This window comes from Danio aesculapii, chromosome 17 (assembly GCF_903798145.1).
Source record: "Danio aesculapii chromosome 17, fDanAes4.1, whole genome shotgun sequence".
Lineage (NCBI taxonomy): Eukaryota > Metazoa > Chordata > Actinopteri > Cypriniformes > Danionidae > Danio > Danio aesculapii.
Genome location: NC_079451.1, coordinates 5928069 through 5946590, shown reverse-complemented (window position 1 = coordinate 5946590; position 18522 = coordinate 5928069). Strand labels below are relative to the sequence as shown.

Below are 18522 nucleotides of genomic sequence, written 5' to 3'. Positions count from 1 at the left end.
CCCTCTTGTGGAAGCTTATTGTCAGTGTAGCTGTTCCAATATATAATAGCAATTAATTAGTGTAAAACAATGATACCGTCTTTATGATGTTACATTTAATTTATTGTCTTTGTTAATACATAAAAAGGTTTAAAGGCAACATATTTATGTAACACATTTTTTTACATGTAGCCAATTTCTGCATACATACAATTTAAATATGTACGGACTACAATTTATGTGCTGTCTTGCATTAGAGAATACAGTTTAATCCCTTTTATATAGCCTTTGAAATAATAATTGTATATGTCATGTTATGACAACTAAATAAGCAAATGTATCATCATGTACAGCACAACACTGAGAAAATAAACAAATAGGGAAAAATATTCTGTATATCGCAAAAAAAAGAGGTTTTCTTAGAGTTTTTGTTTTAATAATTTGCATAATAATTAAAATAGGTGACGTGGTGGCACAGTAGGTAGTGCTGTCACCTCACAGCAGGAAGGTCGCTGGTTCGAGCCTTGACTGGGTCAGTTGGCCTTTCTGTGTGGAGTTTGCATGTTCACCCAGGGTTCGCGTGGGTTTCCGCCAAGTGCTCCAGTTTCCCCCACAGTCCAATGACATGCGGTACAGGTGAATTGGGTAAGCTAAATTGTCAGTAGTGTACGAGTGTGAATGGGTGTGTATGGATGTTTCCCAGAGATGGATTGCAGCTGCAAGGGCATTCGCTGCGTAAAACATGTGCTGGATATGTTGGCGGTTCATTCCGCTGTGGCGACCTTGGATTAATAAAGGGACTAAGCTGAAAAGGAAATAAATGAATGAATGATTAAAATTAATATCGTTTTTGGTGTGAAATAAGATTATCTCACTTAACCCACTTGCAGATTATTTTGCTTGTTTATTGAAAGAAATTCTGTAAACAAAACATTTATTTGTCTACAAAAGGGTTAAGAATTTTGATTAATTTGAACTAAGAACATGACAAAAACTTATTTTATATATATAATTTTTATGTACTTTATTTATACATTAACACCACAGTTATTAAATAGGAATAGTCCACACGTCTTAATTCGATATGTGTTTAAAACACTCATGACTTCAGTTGGATTATTGCCATCAAAAATCTATTTTTTACATGTTGACTCTTAATTAAAGTATTGTCTCAATCATATTGGTGTCCATGTAAACATATTTACTGACTACGTTTGCAGAAGGTTGCTGGTTCGAGCCTTGGCTGGGTCAGTTGGTATTTCTGTGTGGATTTTGCATGTTCTTACTGTGTTTGTGTGGGTTTCCTCCAGGTTTCTCCCACAGTCCGAAGAATTGCACTATAGGTGAATTGGGTAAGCTGAAATTGTCCATTAATTGTCCATGAATAAGTGTGTATGGATGTTTCCCAGTGATGGGTTGCAGCTTTAAGGTCATCTGCTTCGTGAAACATATCCTGGATAAGTTGGCGGTTCATTCCGCTGTGGCGACCCCAGATTAATAAAGAGACCAAGCCGAAAAGAAAATGAATATATGAATAGTTACCCAATGATACAAAAATAATTTCTAACATTGACCTCAGGTTTTAAACTTAATTATTTGGATTTTTTGATTGGTACATATATTGATTGTTATTAATCTAGACTTTGTAGAAACAGAACTGTTTGTTTAAATGACAACAGTTAGTTTAATCTTCTCCAGAAATGTTATTTATCTGTTTTAGTAGAAAAATTAGTAGTTTGATGTTATTGTGCATTTATTTTGTTATGAATGTAAAGTATGAAATTAATAATGCCATTTACTGCTACTAATACTACTACTAATAATAATAATTGTTATAATAAATGGTAATTATTATTATTAAATTATTAGTTATTATTTATTATTAAATCTAGAGGAAAGTGATTGCCTGAAAATAACCCTCATTATATACAAAAAAAAATCCATTTTTTTTTTATCATTTTTATTTATTAGTTATTTTTTCATATATTTAGGAATACAAATATAAAAAAGCCATCATGTTTTATTAACAATACAAAACATTGTCTGAACAAATTAGACTAAATCAATTGAGGCAACTTTTCCAAAGAGAGTCCACACTAAAGCTGATAAAGTCACAATGATTGGGAGAGAAAATAAAAAGGCCTTCTAAGAAACAGCTATTTCATTCCCCAGCAGGAAGAGAAGGCTTTAATCCAATTCAAGGTTTGCTAATCCATAATCTCCCTTGTTCCAGCGTCATTTCTCCCATTCCCTCTGTAAACCCTGACCCACGATACACAAGTCTGGATGTGAAACAGACCGAACTGCACCTCGGATTTCGGTTTGCTCACTCCATGGTTTGTCTTCTCTGTCTGGTCCTTCTTCCAACCTGTCGGACAAAGCAAAATAAGCACATTAGTGAACTGAAGGATTAGAGAAGTGGGCTAGCGCTGGTTAGCACTGGCCAACAGCAAGTCATTGAGAGCTTAGCTGTCAGGGATTAGCATGTGTATTATAATGTATGTGAGGGAGGAAAGAGTGTCATGTTATTATAGTGTCAAGAGATATTTCATGTTTCCACAAGTTAGCTACAATTCCGTTACTCTGGTATCATCATAAACCTCCTGTTCTTCCTTTACTGTATACACATACACAAAATGAGCATCTTTTGATGCATAATAAGTCACGGATATTTAAAACAGGACCATCATATGGAACACATGTTCTACAAAGCAAAATGTAAGAATGTTGCATTCAAAATATGCTAATTATATTACTTAATTTGACTTAGCTATATATTTTGGCCACTTGTTTACTTCATTTATTCAATCATTTTCTTTCAGCTTAGTCTCTATTTCAGAAGTCAGCACAGTGGAATAAACCACCACCTATTCCAGCATATAATTTAGACATTGGATGCCCTTCCAGCTACAACCTATTACTTGGAAACACCCATACACACACATACACGGCCAATTTAGTTCATCCAATTTACCTATACTGCATGTCTTTGGGCTGTAGGGGAAAGCGGAGCACTTGAAGGAAACCCACACCAACACAGGGAGAACATACAAACTCTACACAGAAATGCCAACTGGCCCAGCCAGAACTCGAACTAGTGACCTTCTTGCTGTGAGGGGACAGTGCTAACCACTGACCCAACTATTTGTTTCCTATATGTTTCCACCAATGTATAGTTTCTGAGAAAACTGTACATTTAAATGGATTACTCTGAGACACTCAGAGGTGTCCAATTTCGGTCCTAAGTTTCTAGTTTATCTAGTAAGAGCTTGAATAGCTGGTTCAGGGGTGTTTGATTAGGGTTGGAGCTGAGGGAAAAGATATGGCCCATAAGGCATTGCAATTACTACATGATATTTGGACAGACAAAAGTTTATAAAATTTTAGGCCTATGCATGCTCTTATTATTTCAGTTATTTTGCCTTTAACATAAATAAGTGTGCAAACAATATACTTGCTTTTTATCCATTGAGTGAGCTGTCTCTTTAATACCCTGTGTTTTATATACGTTGCTGCTGATTGGGCTTACATACTCTTCAAGCAATAGAAAAAGTATTTCTCAAACCCCATTGCACACCATTTTAAGGTTGAACATGGCCCTGTTCTTTCTGATTCTCAAATATGATTGGCTGAAAGCTGTGCAATATTCAACTAGTACCAGGCAATTTACCTGTGTGTATCACTCCACCCACTGAGTGCCAATCAAAGGACTAAACTCATTATATTTTGACAAATAATGGAGCTGCCTGTGGTCTGCAGCCTCGTGCCTATGCATAAATCACTCACCCATGGGTGCAAATTGCTGGTTCACTCCCACATGTCTCTGCCACGGAGATGACAGGCACCCTGGATGACATGCTGAGACTGGGCCTTCTGTCTGACTGGCTGCGGCGGATGAATGGCTGGGGCCCTCGTGCAGACACTGGCAGCCGACCCCGCTCACCCCAAGGACGAGGCAAAACACTGCTACCAGTGGAGGTCCATGCTTGAGGTGGCTTAGGTGTAGGAACGGACTGAGCCTCAAATAAGGACGATGAGGCTGGGCAAAACACTGATCGTGCATTACTAAAAACTCTTGAAGTATCCTCGGTACTGTTTTCTCGGGACCATCGCTGCACTTTTGGAGAAGCAGGGGGCGATGGTGCCTTAAAGGGATAGGTGACCCCTGTCATTGTGATGGGGTTGTGGTCTTGCTGCACCACAGGTGTACTTGGCAGTGTTCGTTGTCCAGCAGAAGGTGTAGTAGGAAGTTTACGATTTGTAGGAGGACTAGATGAAGTTGAAGAAGAGGGTTGGCTTTTCAATACTGGGGGACTAGGAAGTTTCCGATGTAACAGAGGTGTGGATGGTAACACACGAGTCCTGGATACAGGTGAAGTGACAGTGTTTTGGCTTCTGCAGGCACTATTTGGCATTGTTTCATTTGTACTGTTATCCTTTTGTTCTCCTACATCACCTCGGCAGGAGGAAGAAAGCTGCCTGTTGTCTTGCTCAGATGTATTTTTCTCCATCGGTGAGTCAGAGGAATGTCTTAAATGTATTATTTTTCTTGCTTGTTTGTAAAGGGAGGCTGCCTCTTCACTTTCTGTGTCTGTTTCATGGCTGGAATCAAAGTGAGCACCCTTTACGACTTCCCTGGTATCAATCTGTGTGGAACAAACTTGTGACATGCTAACAGGACCCTTAACTAAATTTCCTCTATTGGGTAGCACGGTGACAGACGGCAGAGAGGCTCGTAACTTCTGGGACATTGCAGTCCTTTTTGGAAGGGTGGATCGGCCCCTGCTTATGTTTTCACACTTTTCTTTTGTCTGTACATTTTCAAAAGAATTGTCCATGAGTACCTCCAGTGGAGGAGGTGGCAGATTGTCAATGTCAAGATCGTCTGTCCTATCTAAACATTGTGACTCTCCTCGACCACAAAGTATATTATTATCAATGAATGCTAATGTGCCAGAGGGACCTAAACCTGGAATAATTGGAACACCACACTTTCTTACACCCTTAAGTGGTCCAAGAATTTTCACACTTTCTGGGATCTGCTTGCTTTCCTCTAATCCCTGACTAAATGTGTCAATGAGTTTTTGAACAGAATTCCTCTCCCTGTACAATCCCGAAGATTGGCGAGGTGATGATGGAGGGCTTGGCACAGGTATCTTAACAGATCCTTTAACAGGTGGAGCTTTCTTGTCTTTTTCCTTTGCCTTTTCATTAGCCACTTTCTCTGAATCATTCTGTGTAGTTGCTTGCTCTACTTTTGCATTGCATGCCTTTCTTTGATTATTTGGAGAGAAAATGTTCCTGTTCAAAGATCGCTGCCTGTCAGCAGTAATTGATGAAATGTTTTGTGTTTGGCATTGTTGAGTTTTCTTGGAGGAACCTTGCCTTATATTTCCTTCTCCCTTAACCTTTGTCATCCTTTCCAGCTTTTGGTTGAGGTACTTTTGAGTTCTCTCAAGTTCAATGAGTGTAGGATCTTCTGCTTTATTACGAAGAGAGTCTGCGGACCTCGATCTTTTAGTAACTGCAGTCTTTTTCTTGGATGTTCTAGAGGCAGCTGTTTGGGGTCTTTTAGAACTTTTATCACCATCCTCAGCCCACTGTTGGCTACTGTTCTTTGGGCTATCTGTCTGTTTTGTCTTTTCTCCAGGGCCTTGGGTTGGCAAAAAACGAATTCGGCCACTAATGGCATCTTTCAGCTTTAATGTCATTTCAACATTTTGTGGATTTTCTATTCTCTTCGCTGGCAATCGGCATGGTTGTCTAAACTCTGAAGTAGAAGCTTCTGATTGATTTCTTCTTTTTTCATTCCATTTTTCCTTTTCACTACCATTCTTGAAATCACCTTCATCCAAGGAGACAGAGCCCAGCAGTGATTCTGTGTCCTTTTTTTCTTTTGCTGTAATAGTGCTAGTTGAATCTATAGAGTTTAGAGAGCTGCTACTGCTCATCGATTTGAGTAGTCTGCCTCTGTACGAGCCTCTGTGAATTGGTGTAAAACCACTAGGACTACCTGTTGTAGCACAAATGGTTCCAGATGACTCAGAGCTTTCTCTGCGTTGACGTTGTCTGTCCGAACCTGCCAACGACTCACTTTCTGCCCCAAGTCCACTGTCTTCACTAAACAGTGCAGAGTCTTCCGGGCTAGGTTTTTTCTGTGAGGCTGCCTCAATCCGAGAGAGCAACCACATTAATCTAGACTCTGATGCACGTTTTGCTCTAAGCTTCTCATCTAGAATTTCAGCAATGGAAGAAAAATAATCTACTGCCTCCTCAAGTGCGGTGTCGCCAATTCCACACACCAATTGACCCACTTGACGCATCCTCTGCACGGTGTACTGAAGGAGCTGTTGTAGCAAGTCTGGTGGAGGATCACTGCAGGTTGAAGCAGTTGCATTTTTTGAATTGGTTGATGACTTCTTTTTTTCAGAAGGCCAAGCCAGATGCTCACCGTTTCCTTTAAACATAGCCTCTCCCTCTTCTATTATTTCCTGCAACCCTTTGTTTATTTCCTCATAGCGTAAGACCATGAACGCCACCATAGGTTGCAAGGAAATTTGGGTTTGGGTTGCATGATCAAGTAATCCCAACAGGTCATCATATTTAGTGATGCTAGGGTTAAGATATCCATATGCTGCTTGATGTGCCTCCACAAGTTCCTCTGGAAAGTCAACTTTTTCATGAACAGGCTTTGTTTCTTTTTCTTTCCTCTTGTTTAACCTTACACCTTTAGTGCTTTTCTTTGACTTCTTTCCTCCTTTTTTCTCACAATCTTCTCGTTTTTCTTCTTGTCTTTCCTTAGCTTGAGATAATATATTGATGTTAATTTCCTGTGTACTCAGTTTGGCAGTAGCAGCTCCATCAGCTTCACGGTCAGCTGTAGAGGATTTCCTCTCATGTGGTCGAGATGTTGAGTTGCCTCTCTCTGATTCTCCACTGCTTCCATCACGAGACTGTGATTCTCCTGGGCACTCGTGAGTCCCTGGAAGTAGTGTTCTCCCCCGTGAGGGAGAGCAGCCCATTTCAGATAGATTGTAGTTCACTGTTTTTTTCAGAAATAGAGTCTAACAAACACATGGAGGCAGACCCCTCCATCTGACTCCAGGATGTTTTAGAATCACCAGTTGCACGTTGCATTTTCAGATGTCTCTAACTACCAGATACACAGTTACTGCATATGTGGCCGTCTTTTTTATCCTAGAAAGCCACAATAGTGCCTCATAAAGGACAAAATGAATTTAAGTGCCAAAGGAGTCCTTTTGCATTCAGTTAGAATAAAAAAATAATAAAAATAGATATTCCTCTGCTGATAAAAAGTCGTTATATTCCTTTTGAAGCAGGCATTGTCAAGCACTCTGTGCCTTCAGCAGGACGAGCAGCTGAAGAGATTAGTGAGGATTTGAGAGTAGTCCTAAGCATGCACATATGTCACCTAGCAAATAAAACACACTGCCACAACACTTTAAGCTCATTAGGGTAATCACGGTTGTTTTCAGGTAGCTTTTTATAGCTCAGACCCAGTGTCCCTGTTTGGCTTTCTCAACATTTCTTCAAGAAAAGTTGGTCCAAGACATAGTATTTTAACTACTTAAATACTGTATACATTTTAAATATTCCTCCCAACCTTTTGCATGTTGTTTCAACTTTTGGATGAAATAATATGTTTGTTCTTTAAATATATTACATTGTGGATACATTGTTGAAATATTACTCTGTTCAGACTCAATAAGTGTATTAATAATATTAACCTTTGCACAGTTCCTATGCTCTGGTTCTTAATGTGTTGCATTAGCATGGTGACACAAGGACTGGTATTCAGCCATAGATGCTGATTGGCTCTCTGACGTCAATGCTAGATGGGGGTGCTGGCAAATAAACTTGTTTAGGCAGATAAGAGAGAAATAATTGGATGAATACTTTCTGATCTACAAGACCTGTTTGTTTTACATGTTATTGTTACTTAACTGTGGAATTGCTATTTTTAAAATTAAATATTTTTAAAATATATTTTATTTTTACATTTACGTTTCCACCACATTTATGACATTTAAAATGAGTACCCCCCCAGCTAAAATGTTTAACAGTTTTATTTTGATATACAGTTGACATACAGTCAGAGTTATTAGTCCCCCGTTTATTTTTTTCCTAATTTCTGTTTTTAATGGAGAGAAGATTTTTTTCAACACATTTCTAAGCAAAATAGTTTTAATAACTCATTTATAACTGATTTATTTTATCTTTGCCATGATGACAGTAAATAATATTTTACTAGATATTTTTCAATACACTAGTATTCAGCTTAAAGTGACATTTAAAGGCTTAACTAGGTTAATTAGATTAACTTGGCAGGTTAGGGTAATTAGGCAAGTTATTGTATAATGATGGTTTGTTCTGTAGACTAACAACAACAAAAAAATAGATAGAATGGGCTAATAATTTTGACCTTAAAACGGCTTTTAAACAATTAAAAATTGCTTTTATTCTAGTCGAAATAAAACAAATACAACTTTTTCCAGAAGAAAAAATATTATCAGACATACTGTGAAAATGTCCTTGCTCTGTTAAACATCATTTGGGAAATATTACAAAACAAATCAAAAAATAAAATAAATAAATAAATTCAAGGTGGGGGTGGGGGGTGGGGTTAATAAATCTGACTTCAACTGTAGTTCCTAAATGATGTGCAACTATGAACAACAGCTGTAGATGTACAGTAGCAGCTTACCCTTGTTCTTGTCTGATTGACAGGTTTCGTGCACTGCAGCACTGTATTAATGTAAGCTCTGAATCTCCTTATGACCTCTTCAAGCAGTGAGTGGTGTCAGGAAAGTTTATCTTCAATAATGTTCAAATTACACTAAAACAGCATTAAACATCATCAATAACATATTTGACAGTATATTACAAGCTGCTCAAATGTTTGTCCTATGAGTCACAAATGACCGACCTTCACAAAACCTCTAAAATAAAGCAAATAAATGTAATTTCAATCCTCATTACAAACTGTTTTTTTTGCAGTATTTCATTGTTGTTTAATTAGTTGGCTCATTTTTTAATGCTTAAGATACCTGAATACAGGTAAAATGTTTATAGGAAGACTGCATTCATTAAAGTTGAAGTAGCAGATTTGTATTGTGTGCGTGTTGAAGTGTGCATGTGTGTAATAGTAGTTTTTTGTGGTGTTATAATGCTATTATAAACATCATTTTTTATTTTTCATATTAGTTTATAATATATATATATATATATATATATATATATATATATATATATATATATATATATATATATATATATATATATATATATATATATATATAAATATTTATTTATTTATTTATTTATTTTTTATTTTTTTTTTTTCTGCGGTGCTCCGATTTTCCCCTCAAGTCCAAAGACATGTGCTATAGATGAATTGGGTATGCTAAAATTTACCATACTGTATGTATGTGTGTGTTTCCCAGTGATGGGTTGCAGCTGGAAGGGCATCCGCTGCATAAAATATATGCTGGATAAGTTGGCGGTTCATTCCGCTGTGGCGACCCCAGATTAATAAAGGGACTAAGCCGAAAAGAAAATGAATGAATGAATGAATATTTTTTTCTGTTTTTAAAATGGTGCACAGGCCATTTTTGATCCACAAGTTTGTTAAGTTCAATTTAATTGAATTGAATGGATGGATGACTGCCATGTTGTTTTCATTTAGGGCATGATAAATTCTGAATTTTCTTTAATAAGCAGCCCTTTCTCAACTCCAGTTCTGGGACCCGTCAGTATGCATGTAGTATGCCTCTATTACACAAAACAAACTGCTCATATGCTAATGATTTTCATCTTGTGTGTTAAGGTAGACTCTGAAACAGACCAATGGACTCTCAGGACTGCAGCAAAAAAAATACACTCATGAGTTCAGATACAGTTACATCTATTTTTATATGATAATATCTTCATTAGGGTCCTGTGTTAAATTTACTTTAATCTCAAATTCCAAATCTCATAAATTTCAGTGAATCTAGCTCAGTGTAAGTCTTGCACAGTTAGCTCTAACCTGATTATGAATGTCATTTATGCTCTTTCACGTAGGGATAATTTATCTAAAAGCTATACAAAGAAATCTCTAATATAAACATATAAAAAACAACAACAAATGTTGGCATATTTATACAGAAATAATAGTATATTAGTATAAGTCACTTAATTGCAACTGTACACGTATTTAATTTTTTTTATTATATACAACAACAAGAAATGTATACAATTCTAACATGACATTAATAAATAAGTTTGAGATGTGCACAAATGTTTAGCAACAATCTAGGCATACCCAAAATATCCGTATATTAGACAGCATATATTATATCGTATCGGCATCAAGTTCACTTTTCTGTTAACTTTAGTTATTTAACGATTATAATGGTATCTTTTTAAAATATATTGAATATGGTGTCCATATATGTAAATCAACTTTAAAAACCTTACATTATTTTTTCAGCATTAATTAATATGAAATTTGCTGAATAAAATCATACGATTCAATATAAATTACACAGATACTCTTTTAGATTCAAAATAACTTTAAAGTATTTTGTTTGAGATCAAATTACAACTATCACAATTTTTTTGGACGTACAAAAATAAGTCTCCCCAAAACCTGAACTTGAATGTTAACCTTTATAAATAGGTGTATCAAAGTCTCTGAATGATATAAACAATAGTAGCAGTTTTCATCAATCTTAATAATTTTTAATAAAGTATAACGTTTAACAAATTTATGAAGTATTTTTAAATGCAATTCCCAAATGCAGTTTATTATATATGCAAAATCTAAAAGAGAATATCCAAGTGTATTATTTATTATTCTATACACACAATAGCCTATACAAAACAAACGTAACAGAAAAATATCTCTTAGATTTAAGGCTTTATTTATAAAAAATAGCAATATTAAAAACATCTATATTGATGAATAAATATACATTTCTACTCTGTTTTAATTAAGTACAGGCTAATAACAATATACAAAGACATTATGACTTTTCATCAACATCAGTAGACAGATACGATTTTTTAATTAAAATATTAAAACAAAAATAATACATGTAGGCTAAACTTTTATATACAATACACAAAATATATTATAATCAGTCCAAAAGGATAGTTCTGTTCTTATTTTCAGAAAATAAAATTGTATTTAAATAATTTTTTTGCAGGAAAATAGGAAAATATGGTTTGGTATTAGTACATTAACATTTGTGGATATAAGGAGGAGGTATTTTCCCATGCGCGGAGTGACGTCGGTAATACGTCACGATGTCGGAAGTGAATCCGAACAAATCGAAGGGGGTGAAACCTGAAGAAGATAAAATGAAAACATGATTACGAAGCTGACAACCGAGCTAGAGAAACTACGGTTTTACATTTCATAAAAGAAACAGGTATTTTGTCGTCGTTGTCAGTATGTCTCGTGATGTCTGTGTTTGCTGTATATCTGATGCAGTTGGTGGTGAAATGATGCATGGCCCTTTAAGCTCTTGCAATATGAGGATAACGATAAGTGTATATAGTGTTTTATAGTGCAGTTCGACCTTTGTAATAGTAACATTCGAAACTAGAGAAGATTCAACCTTTAATCTGATTTATATTATATTTCTATACCCTGCTGCTGATCCAGTGCATTTGAGCATCTGTGTATTATGTAATAATAAGGTAGCCTGTTGCAAGTGTTTTGCATTTATAAAAGGTCAGTCAAAATAAAACAAAACAACATTTTACAAAAATTACTACCTTTGTGGTACAGTGAAAGTAAAGAGAATGCAGATTTTATGCTGATAACAAGTGCAAGGGCTTACCACGGTATATGTGGTACAAATAGGGTGTCTAAAGAATACAATAATTTTGTTTGCTTATGACTGACAAAACTAATGATATATTGGCCAAACAGCATCTTGTTTATGTAATAATATATCAACAAGGTCAGATTTTGTGATTTGGGGGCCCTAAGCAAATCCAGTTGGTTTTATATTAGCATATTCTTTAATTTAGAAGTCCCTATATTGTTTACTATGTTACTTTGAATATTCACACGCATGTATGACTTCAAAACAACAGTAGCACTATCTAATTCACAGTGAACAATGTTGTACTTTCATAGTCATTGGCTGCTAATATGATTTCCCTGTTTAGAATTTGCAAAGAATACTTTTATGAAATTATATTATTAAGCAGAATGTGTGAATATCCGAATATAAAACCAACTTTACCAACAAACCAACAAAAAACCTGAATATACCTCTTTATATTTGTTTGTTTTGCTGTATTTTTCTTATATCTCTTAATCTTATTTTCTAAACTTATTTCTAAAAAAAGAGAAAGTCATTAAAAATCTAAAGCTAAATCTTTATATGATTTGACTGCTGGATTGATCCACGATTGGAGGCGGGGACACATTTGCACTGATGTATTAATGACATTACAATTTTATTAGTGGTGGCGGGATTAATCAATTTCAGAATAAATCTCCATGCCTGTGTATATTAGATACACTCACCAGCCACTTTATTAGGTACACCTTACTAGTACTGGATTGGACCTCCTTTTGCCTTCAGATCTACCTTAATCCTTCATGGCATACTGTAGATTCAACAAGGTACTGGAAATATTTCTCAGAAATTTTGGTAACGAGATCAACTCTGTGCTTGTAAGGTGTACCTAATAAAAGAATTTCCTGGGCCCCTAAGCAGGTGCTTACATTGCTTATTAGTTAAATCTGCCTCTGTGGACTGTATCAGCTGGGGCAAATTGTCTGATATCTCAACACAATCTCACGGCAATTCGTAACTTTTTTTTTAGTGGCTAATTCGTACGAATTCGTACGATCTAATTCGTACAATTTAGTACGATTTGCTCATCCTCCAATGACGGTTGGGTTTAGGGGCGGGGTTAGGTGCCACGCCTCCTTTTTAAAATCGTACCATTTCGTACGACTGAACTCGTACGAATTCGTACGAATTAGCCACTAAACGGTCAAAACGTAAAATACTTACGTTTTCTCGTGAGATCAGGCTGGATATCTGGCTGCAGTAAACAAATAAGCTGATATCATAAGTAGGCATACTTTTTAGTTATAATTATCTTTTTCTTTGTCAGTTTCAAAATATCCTGACTTGGTAATCCTTTATAATGAAAAATGCGACACTTGACAATAAGGGTCCATTAGATCAGGGGTGCTCAACGCTGTTCCTGGAGATCTACCTTCCTGCAGAGTTTAGCTCCCACCCTGATCAAGCACACCTGGACCAATTAATGAGGACCTGACCAGCACTTGATAATTACAGGCAGGTATGTTTGATGTGGATTGCAACTGAAATCTGCAGGAAAGTAGATCTCCAGGAACATGGTTAGACACCCCTTTATTAAATAATAGTTTTACTATCATAAATAATGAAAAATGCATTTATTACAGCATTTATTTATCTTTTATTCTTTTTTTTGCCATTTATCATTAATTCTTGTTAACTCAATACATTTACTAATATTAACAGGCACATCTTTGGATTTTAATCATTAGCAAATAATAAACTATCATTAATAAATGCTGTACACATATCAGTCATAATAAGTAATGGTAGTACATACGTTAACATGTAAAAAGGAGGCATGGTGGTTATCACTGTGGCCTCACAGCAAGAAGATCACTGGTTCGAGCCCCTGCTGGGCCAGTTGGCATTTCTGTGTGGAGTTTGCATGCTCTCCCCATGTTGGTATGGGTTTCCTCCGGGTGCTCCGGGTTCCCCCACAGTCCAAAGACATGTTCAATAGGTCAACTGAATAAACTAAATATGCTGTATTGTGTATGTGTGTGAAGGTGAGAGTGTATGGATGTTTTTCAGTACCGGGTTGCAGCTAGAAGGCATCCACATGCTGGAATACTTGGTTTATACCCTTGTGGTGACCTTTAATAAATCAGATGCTAAGCCGAAGGAAAATGAATGAATGAATAAATTAATTTTCTTCAAAAATATATATTTTATTGCTTATTTGTCAACTACCCAGGATCATATTCCATGTGGGCCTAGTATTAGGTTATTCAGATTCTGTCTTTGTGTTGCAGTCTGTCTTTGTAAGTATTATTATCATACCTGGGCTCTGCTGTGTCATTTTTCTGTTATTGCCTTTATTATTAAAACCTCTAACCTTTTTTTGATGTGCACACACTTTGATGCTCTGACTGTGGTTTGCTTAGAAAGCGTACAGTGGCGAGTGCTTGATGTGGATGGTTTTTATGTAAAGGTAATGACAAACAATCATTCAAACAAGGATAAGCTGCTTATTTTATGAGGAGATGATAGAGTAATGCTACTGTATAAAGCCATTGTATGCAAACGCTCAATATATTTGAAGGATCAAAGGTTTAACTAGCCTGCATTTGTTTGCCAATTGAAGTTGAAAACTTAAGACAGAAAAATAACACAGCTGTTTTCTGTGTATGGATGCATAAGTAGACATTGAAGGAGATTTGCAAGCAACAACAACAAAAACAAGTTAAACAATTTTTTTTTGTTTAAACACTTAAATCAGTTGATGATATATTAAAAGGTCTCTGCACACTAAAGTCCAACATTTTTGTTTGTGTTAACATTCAAATCTGAAAAAATTCATCACGCATACAAACCTGGCACACCAAGTCCAATGTGTAATGGTTAATCCATTGCGAATTAATTTGCAAAACGATACAAAAAGTAGTGGAGATGACTTTGATGTCTTCTCCCTGCAAAAAAAAAAAAAAAAAACAAAAAAAAAAAAACACACAAACACACACCAAAGCTTTTTTCAAAGTCAGTTTGTCTGCCGGCATTTTGGATTTTGCCTTTAATTTGTACGGCAGCCCTGAATTGTCATAACACTTCTCAAAGTGCCCTTTCAGATGGAAAAAAATAAATAAATAATAAATAAATAAAATTGTTCCTGATACAATTTTTTTTTTTATGATGGAAAAACGTTGTGAGGTTGAATTTCTTTTTTACGTGCCGGATAAAACTCGTATTCAGTGTGCAAGAAAAATAATATTTGGTCCTCTTCCTGAAAACCACACTGTAAAAAATGCAGGGTTTCACACAATTCGTTCATGTTGTCCCAACACAAATTGATTAAGGTAACTTTACACATTTAAGCAGATTAAACATAAAACTATTAAGTTGTCCCAAAAAATCTCAAAAGTTGTGTTGCTTCAGTTCATTTTAAATAAGTAGTTTGAACAAGCAAGAAAAAAATAACTTTTGTTGAACACTGGTAAAACTACCCTTTAGCCAGTAAGCCGTTTTTGATCATTTAAAAAATAATTTATTATAATCACTTATTCTTTTAAAATTGTACAGGTCACAATAAGAGTTTAAGGCTGCGTTTTCCCAAACCTTAAAGTCATAGTTTTAAAAATAAATGAAAATTTACTTCCTATTTACTCGCCCTCAAATAATTTCAAACCTTTATGAGTTTCTTTATTCCATTGAACACAAAAGAATATATTTTGAAGAAAGTTGAAACCCTGTAAACAATGGCTACGTTTACATGGACATTAGTAATTGAATTTTTTGCCTTAATCTGAACAAGACAATAACATGATTAAAGTGTTTACATGAGTTGCTTTTTGAATGTTCCTTTAATGATCCCGTGTTACATGTTATAGTACATAATTTAATTAATGTCATTGCGTCACCACGCTATCCATATTTTGTCTGGAGTTACATGTAATTTCGGGTATTTTAATTCAAATTTCCTGACTTTAACTGCAGTTTGGCACTTTTGCTTTCATTCAGGAACATTTTATGCATGCCCCCTGTGTGACAAACGAGATATTGGATGTGCGTATGAACTGCTGGAAGAGTGTTGTTTTAATGCAATTTGATACCGCATGCGGTAATGAGAAAAACCTTCACATTTCTAGATGCAGGTGTCTGCCGATGGGGTAACTGAAATAATCTTATTTCAAAGCAAAACATGATTATTTTATACTCGCTTAATTTTGACATCATTTCTGAAAACAAGGCAATATTATTTATTTGTCTAGAAAATACTTTTTGTTCGATATTTGGGCTAGAATCAAGACAAAAACTCTTAAATAAGAAAAGCGTTTTTTGTGCTGTGCATTCCTTTCAGTAAATACAAAATTATAGTGTTTTTATTTTTAAATACGATTACAATCAATGCTTCTTATAGAATAAACAGTAGCAGAGCAGACATGCACTGGATGGTTTCACACAATTCATTCATGATGTCTCAACACAAATCCTTTAAGTTAACAATTAACGATTAAGTAGATTGAACATAAAACAATTAGGTTGTCCCCAAAAACATCTCAAGAATTGTGTTTCAGCTCATTTCAAATAAGTAGTTTGAACAAGCAAGAAAAAAAAACAAAACTTTTTTAGGTGAGGTAGGCCCAACTCTTTTGCCAGCAAGCCGTTTTTGATGATTTAAAATATAATTTATTATAATCACTTATTCTTTTGTGATTGTACAGGTCACAATAAGAGTACAAGACTGAGATGCCCCAAATTTTAAAGTCATAGGTTTAAAAATAAATTAGAACTTACTCAATATTTACTCGCCCTCAAGTGATTTCAAACCTTTATGAATCTTTATTCTGAAGAATGTATTTTGATGAAAACCTGTAAACATTGACTTCCATAGTAGGAAAAAACTAATTGTCAATGGATACAGGTTTCCAGCTTTCTTTAAAATATCTTCTTTTTCTGTAGAAAACAAAAGAAACTTAAAGAGGGGAGTAAATGATGACAGAATTCCTTATTTCTTGTTTTCGGAAAAAAAATAATAAGGGAGTTTTTCCTTAAAACAAGCAAAGTAATCTGCTGATGGGGAAAGTGAAATAATCTTATTTCAAAGCAAAACATGATTATTTTATACTCGCTTAATGTTGACATAATTTCTGAAAACAAGACATTATTGTTTACTTGTCTAAAAGTGCTTCTTGTTTTAGGAATTGTTCGATATTTGGACTAGAATCAAGACAAAAAATAAAAGACAAAAGTACGAAAAGCATTTTTTTTGTGTGTGTGTGTGTGTGTGTGTGTGTGTGTGTGTGTGTGTGTGTGTGTGTGTGTGTCTGTCTGTAGTGGATTCTTTTCAGTGAGAACAAAATTATATTGTTTTTTTTTTTAAATACAGGTGTGATTTAAAAAACAACACTTCTTATACAGTAGCAGAGTAAACATGCACTGTAAAACATGCATGGTTCTACCCAATTCATTCATGTTATTCCAACACAAATTGATTACGTTAACTATTAACGATTAAGTGGATTGAACATAAAACAATTAAGTTGTCCAGGAAAAAATCTCAGGAATTGTGTTGTTTCAGCTCATTTTAAATATGTAGTTTAACAAGCAGCAAAAATCTATTCTGGAAGCTAAAGTAAATGCAATACATGGAGCAAGCAGAGTTTTCTATCACTGACTTATTTTACTCTGCACATTTCCATTCCTTTCTCATCTGCAAGGCTTATTCAAATCACTGAGTCACGTGGACAAAATGATTATATAATCACAACAGTGTTTAGTGCTCTCTGACTGTCTAAAGTTCACACTTGCTTGTGTACTGAAAATAATGCTGTTGAAAGACATTATGTACTATAGGGAAATAGGTAATACCTTATGGGAACAAGTAAAAAAAAATCTTGCTGCCTTTTTTACTTGAATCAAAAACATTTTTTCTAGTCTCAACTTCCATCAATCAAACTGACTAAAATATTAAGTTAAACTTTGTATAACAAAATCTGACTAATTTAATAAAATAAGTTAGAGCAACTTAAAAATATTTGTTGTCTTGACTTTTTGTCATTATTATTGTTTTTTTTTATAACAATGATGGCTATTTACCAATCCAGTCCAATCTCAGTATTCAAAAGGCAATCTTAGAAGGTTTGTCTTGAACAAAGAGTAACTCTACCCTTGTTTGGGTGTGTTTCATGAATCGTCCAATAGTAAGCATCCATCTGTGATTTCAGGACTTATAAAGTCTATTGTTTAAAGAAGCAGGACATTTTTATTTTTAACTGTTGCTGAGTTTGTTTTAGGTCAATATTAACAGGGAACACTATAAAAATGTCAGTATTGAAGGTAATGCAAAACAGAAAGTCAGATCATGGAGGTGAGTGTTTTGTTTTTTGATGTTGTTGTAATTATTCCAGTATTCCAATTATTTATATCCAGTTTTCTGCCTAATACTGAAGTTTAGAGAAATAGTTTTTTTGTATTTGTATAACTCTCTAATAGGGTGTAGAATACTGTAAATGTTCCTTTATTAAATCCAAAGCTTAGGGAATTTGATCTTTTAAGCAGCTTTGAAATTCAGTGTGCTTTGGCCTGAATAATGCTGCATCTAATGATGTGTATAATTCGAGATTGCAAGCTCAATAACTGATGACTTTATTCATAACTAGGGCTGTCAGCTTTCATCTGAAAGGAAGCAAGTACATCTGTTTATTAATTAAATGAATCACAATTCATTAGTTATATCAATATATGCGTA

The 18522-nt window shown here is 34.9% G+C and overlaps 2 protein-coding genes across 2 annotated transcripts in view; one reads left to right on the top strand and one right to left on the bottom strand.

Annotated features, from left to right (window-relative positions):
• Nucleotides 1–2214: 2214 nt before the first annotated feature.
• Nucleotides 2215–7001, bottom strand: pcare1 (photoreceptor cilium actin regulator 1). The gene is made up of 2 exons (XM_056476441.1): nucleotides 3766–7001; nucleotides 2215–2347 (listed from the first exon to the last, which is right to left on the bottom strand). Exons 1-2 carry the CDS (start codon nucleotides 6999–7001, stop codon nucleotides 2215–2217), a joined length of 3369 nt encoding a protein of 1122 aa, XP_056332416.1.
• Nucleotides 7002–11295: 4294 nt separating this feature from the next.
• zgc:103755 (uncharacterized protein LOC449988 homolog) overlaps nucleotides 11296–18522 on the top strand; it is a 103729-nt gene continuing 96502 nt past the window's right edge. Inside the window, exon 1 of the mRNA XM_056477114.1 lies at nucleotides 11296–11414. The gene's annotated coding sequence lies outside the window, so the exon portion shown is untranslated. The remainder of the gene's footprint in view (nucleotides 11415–18522) is intronic.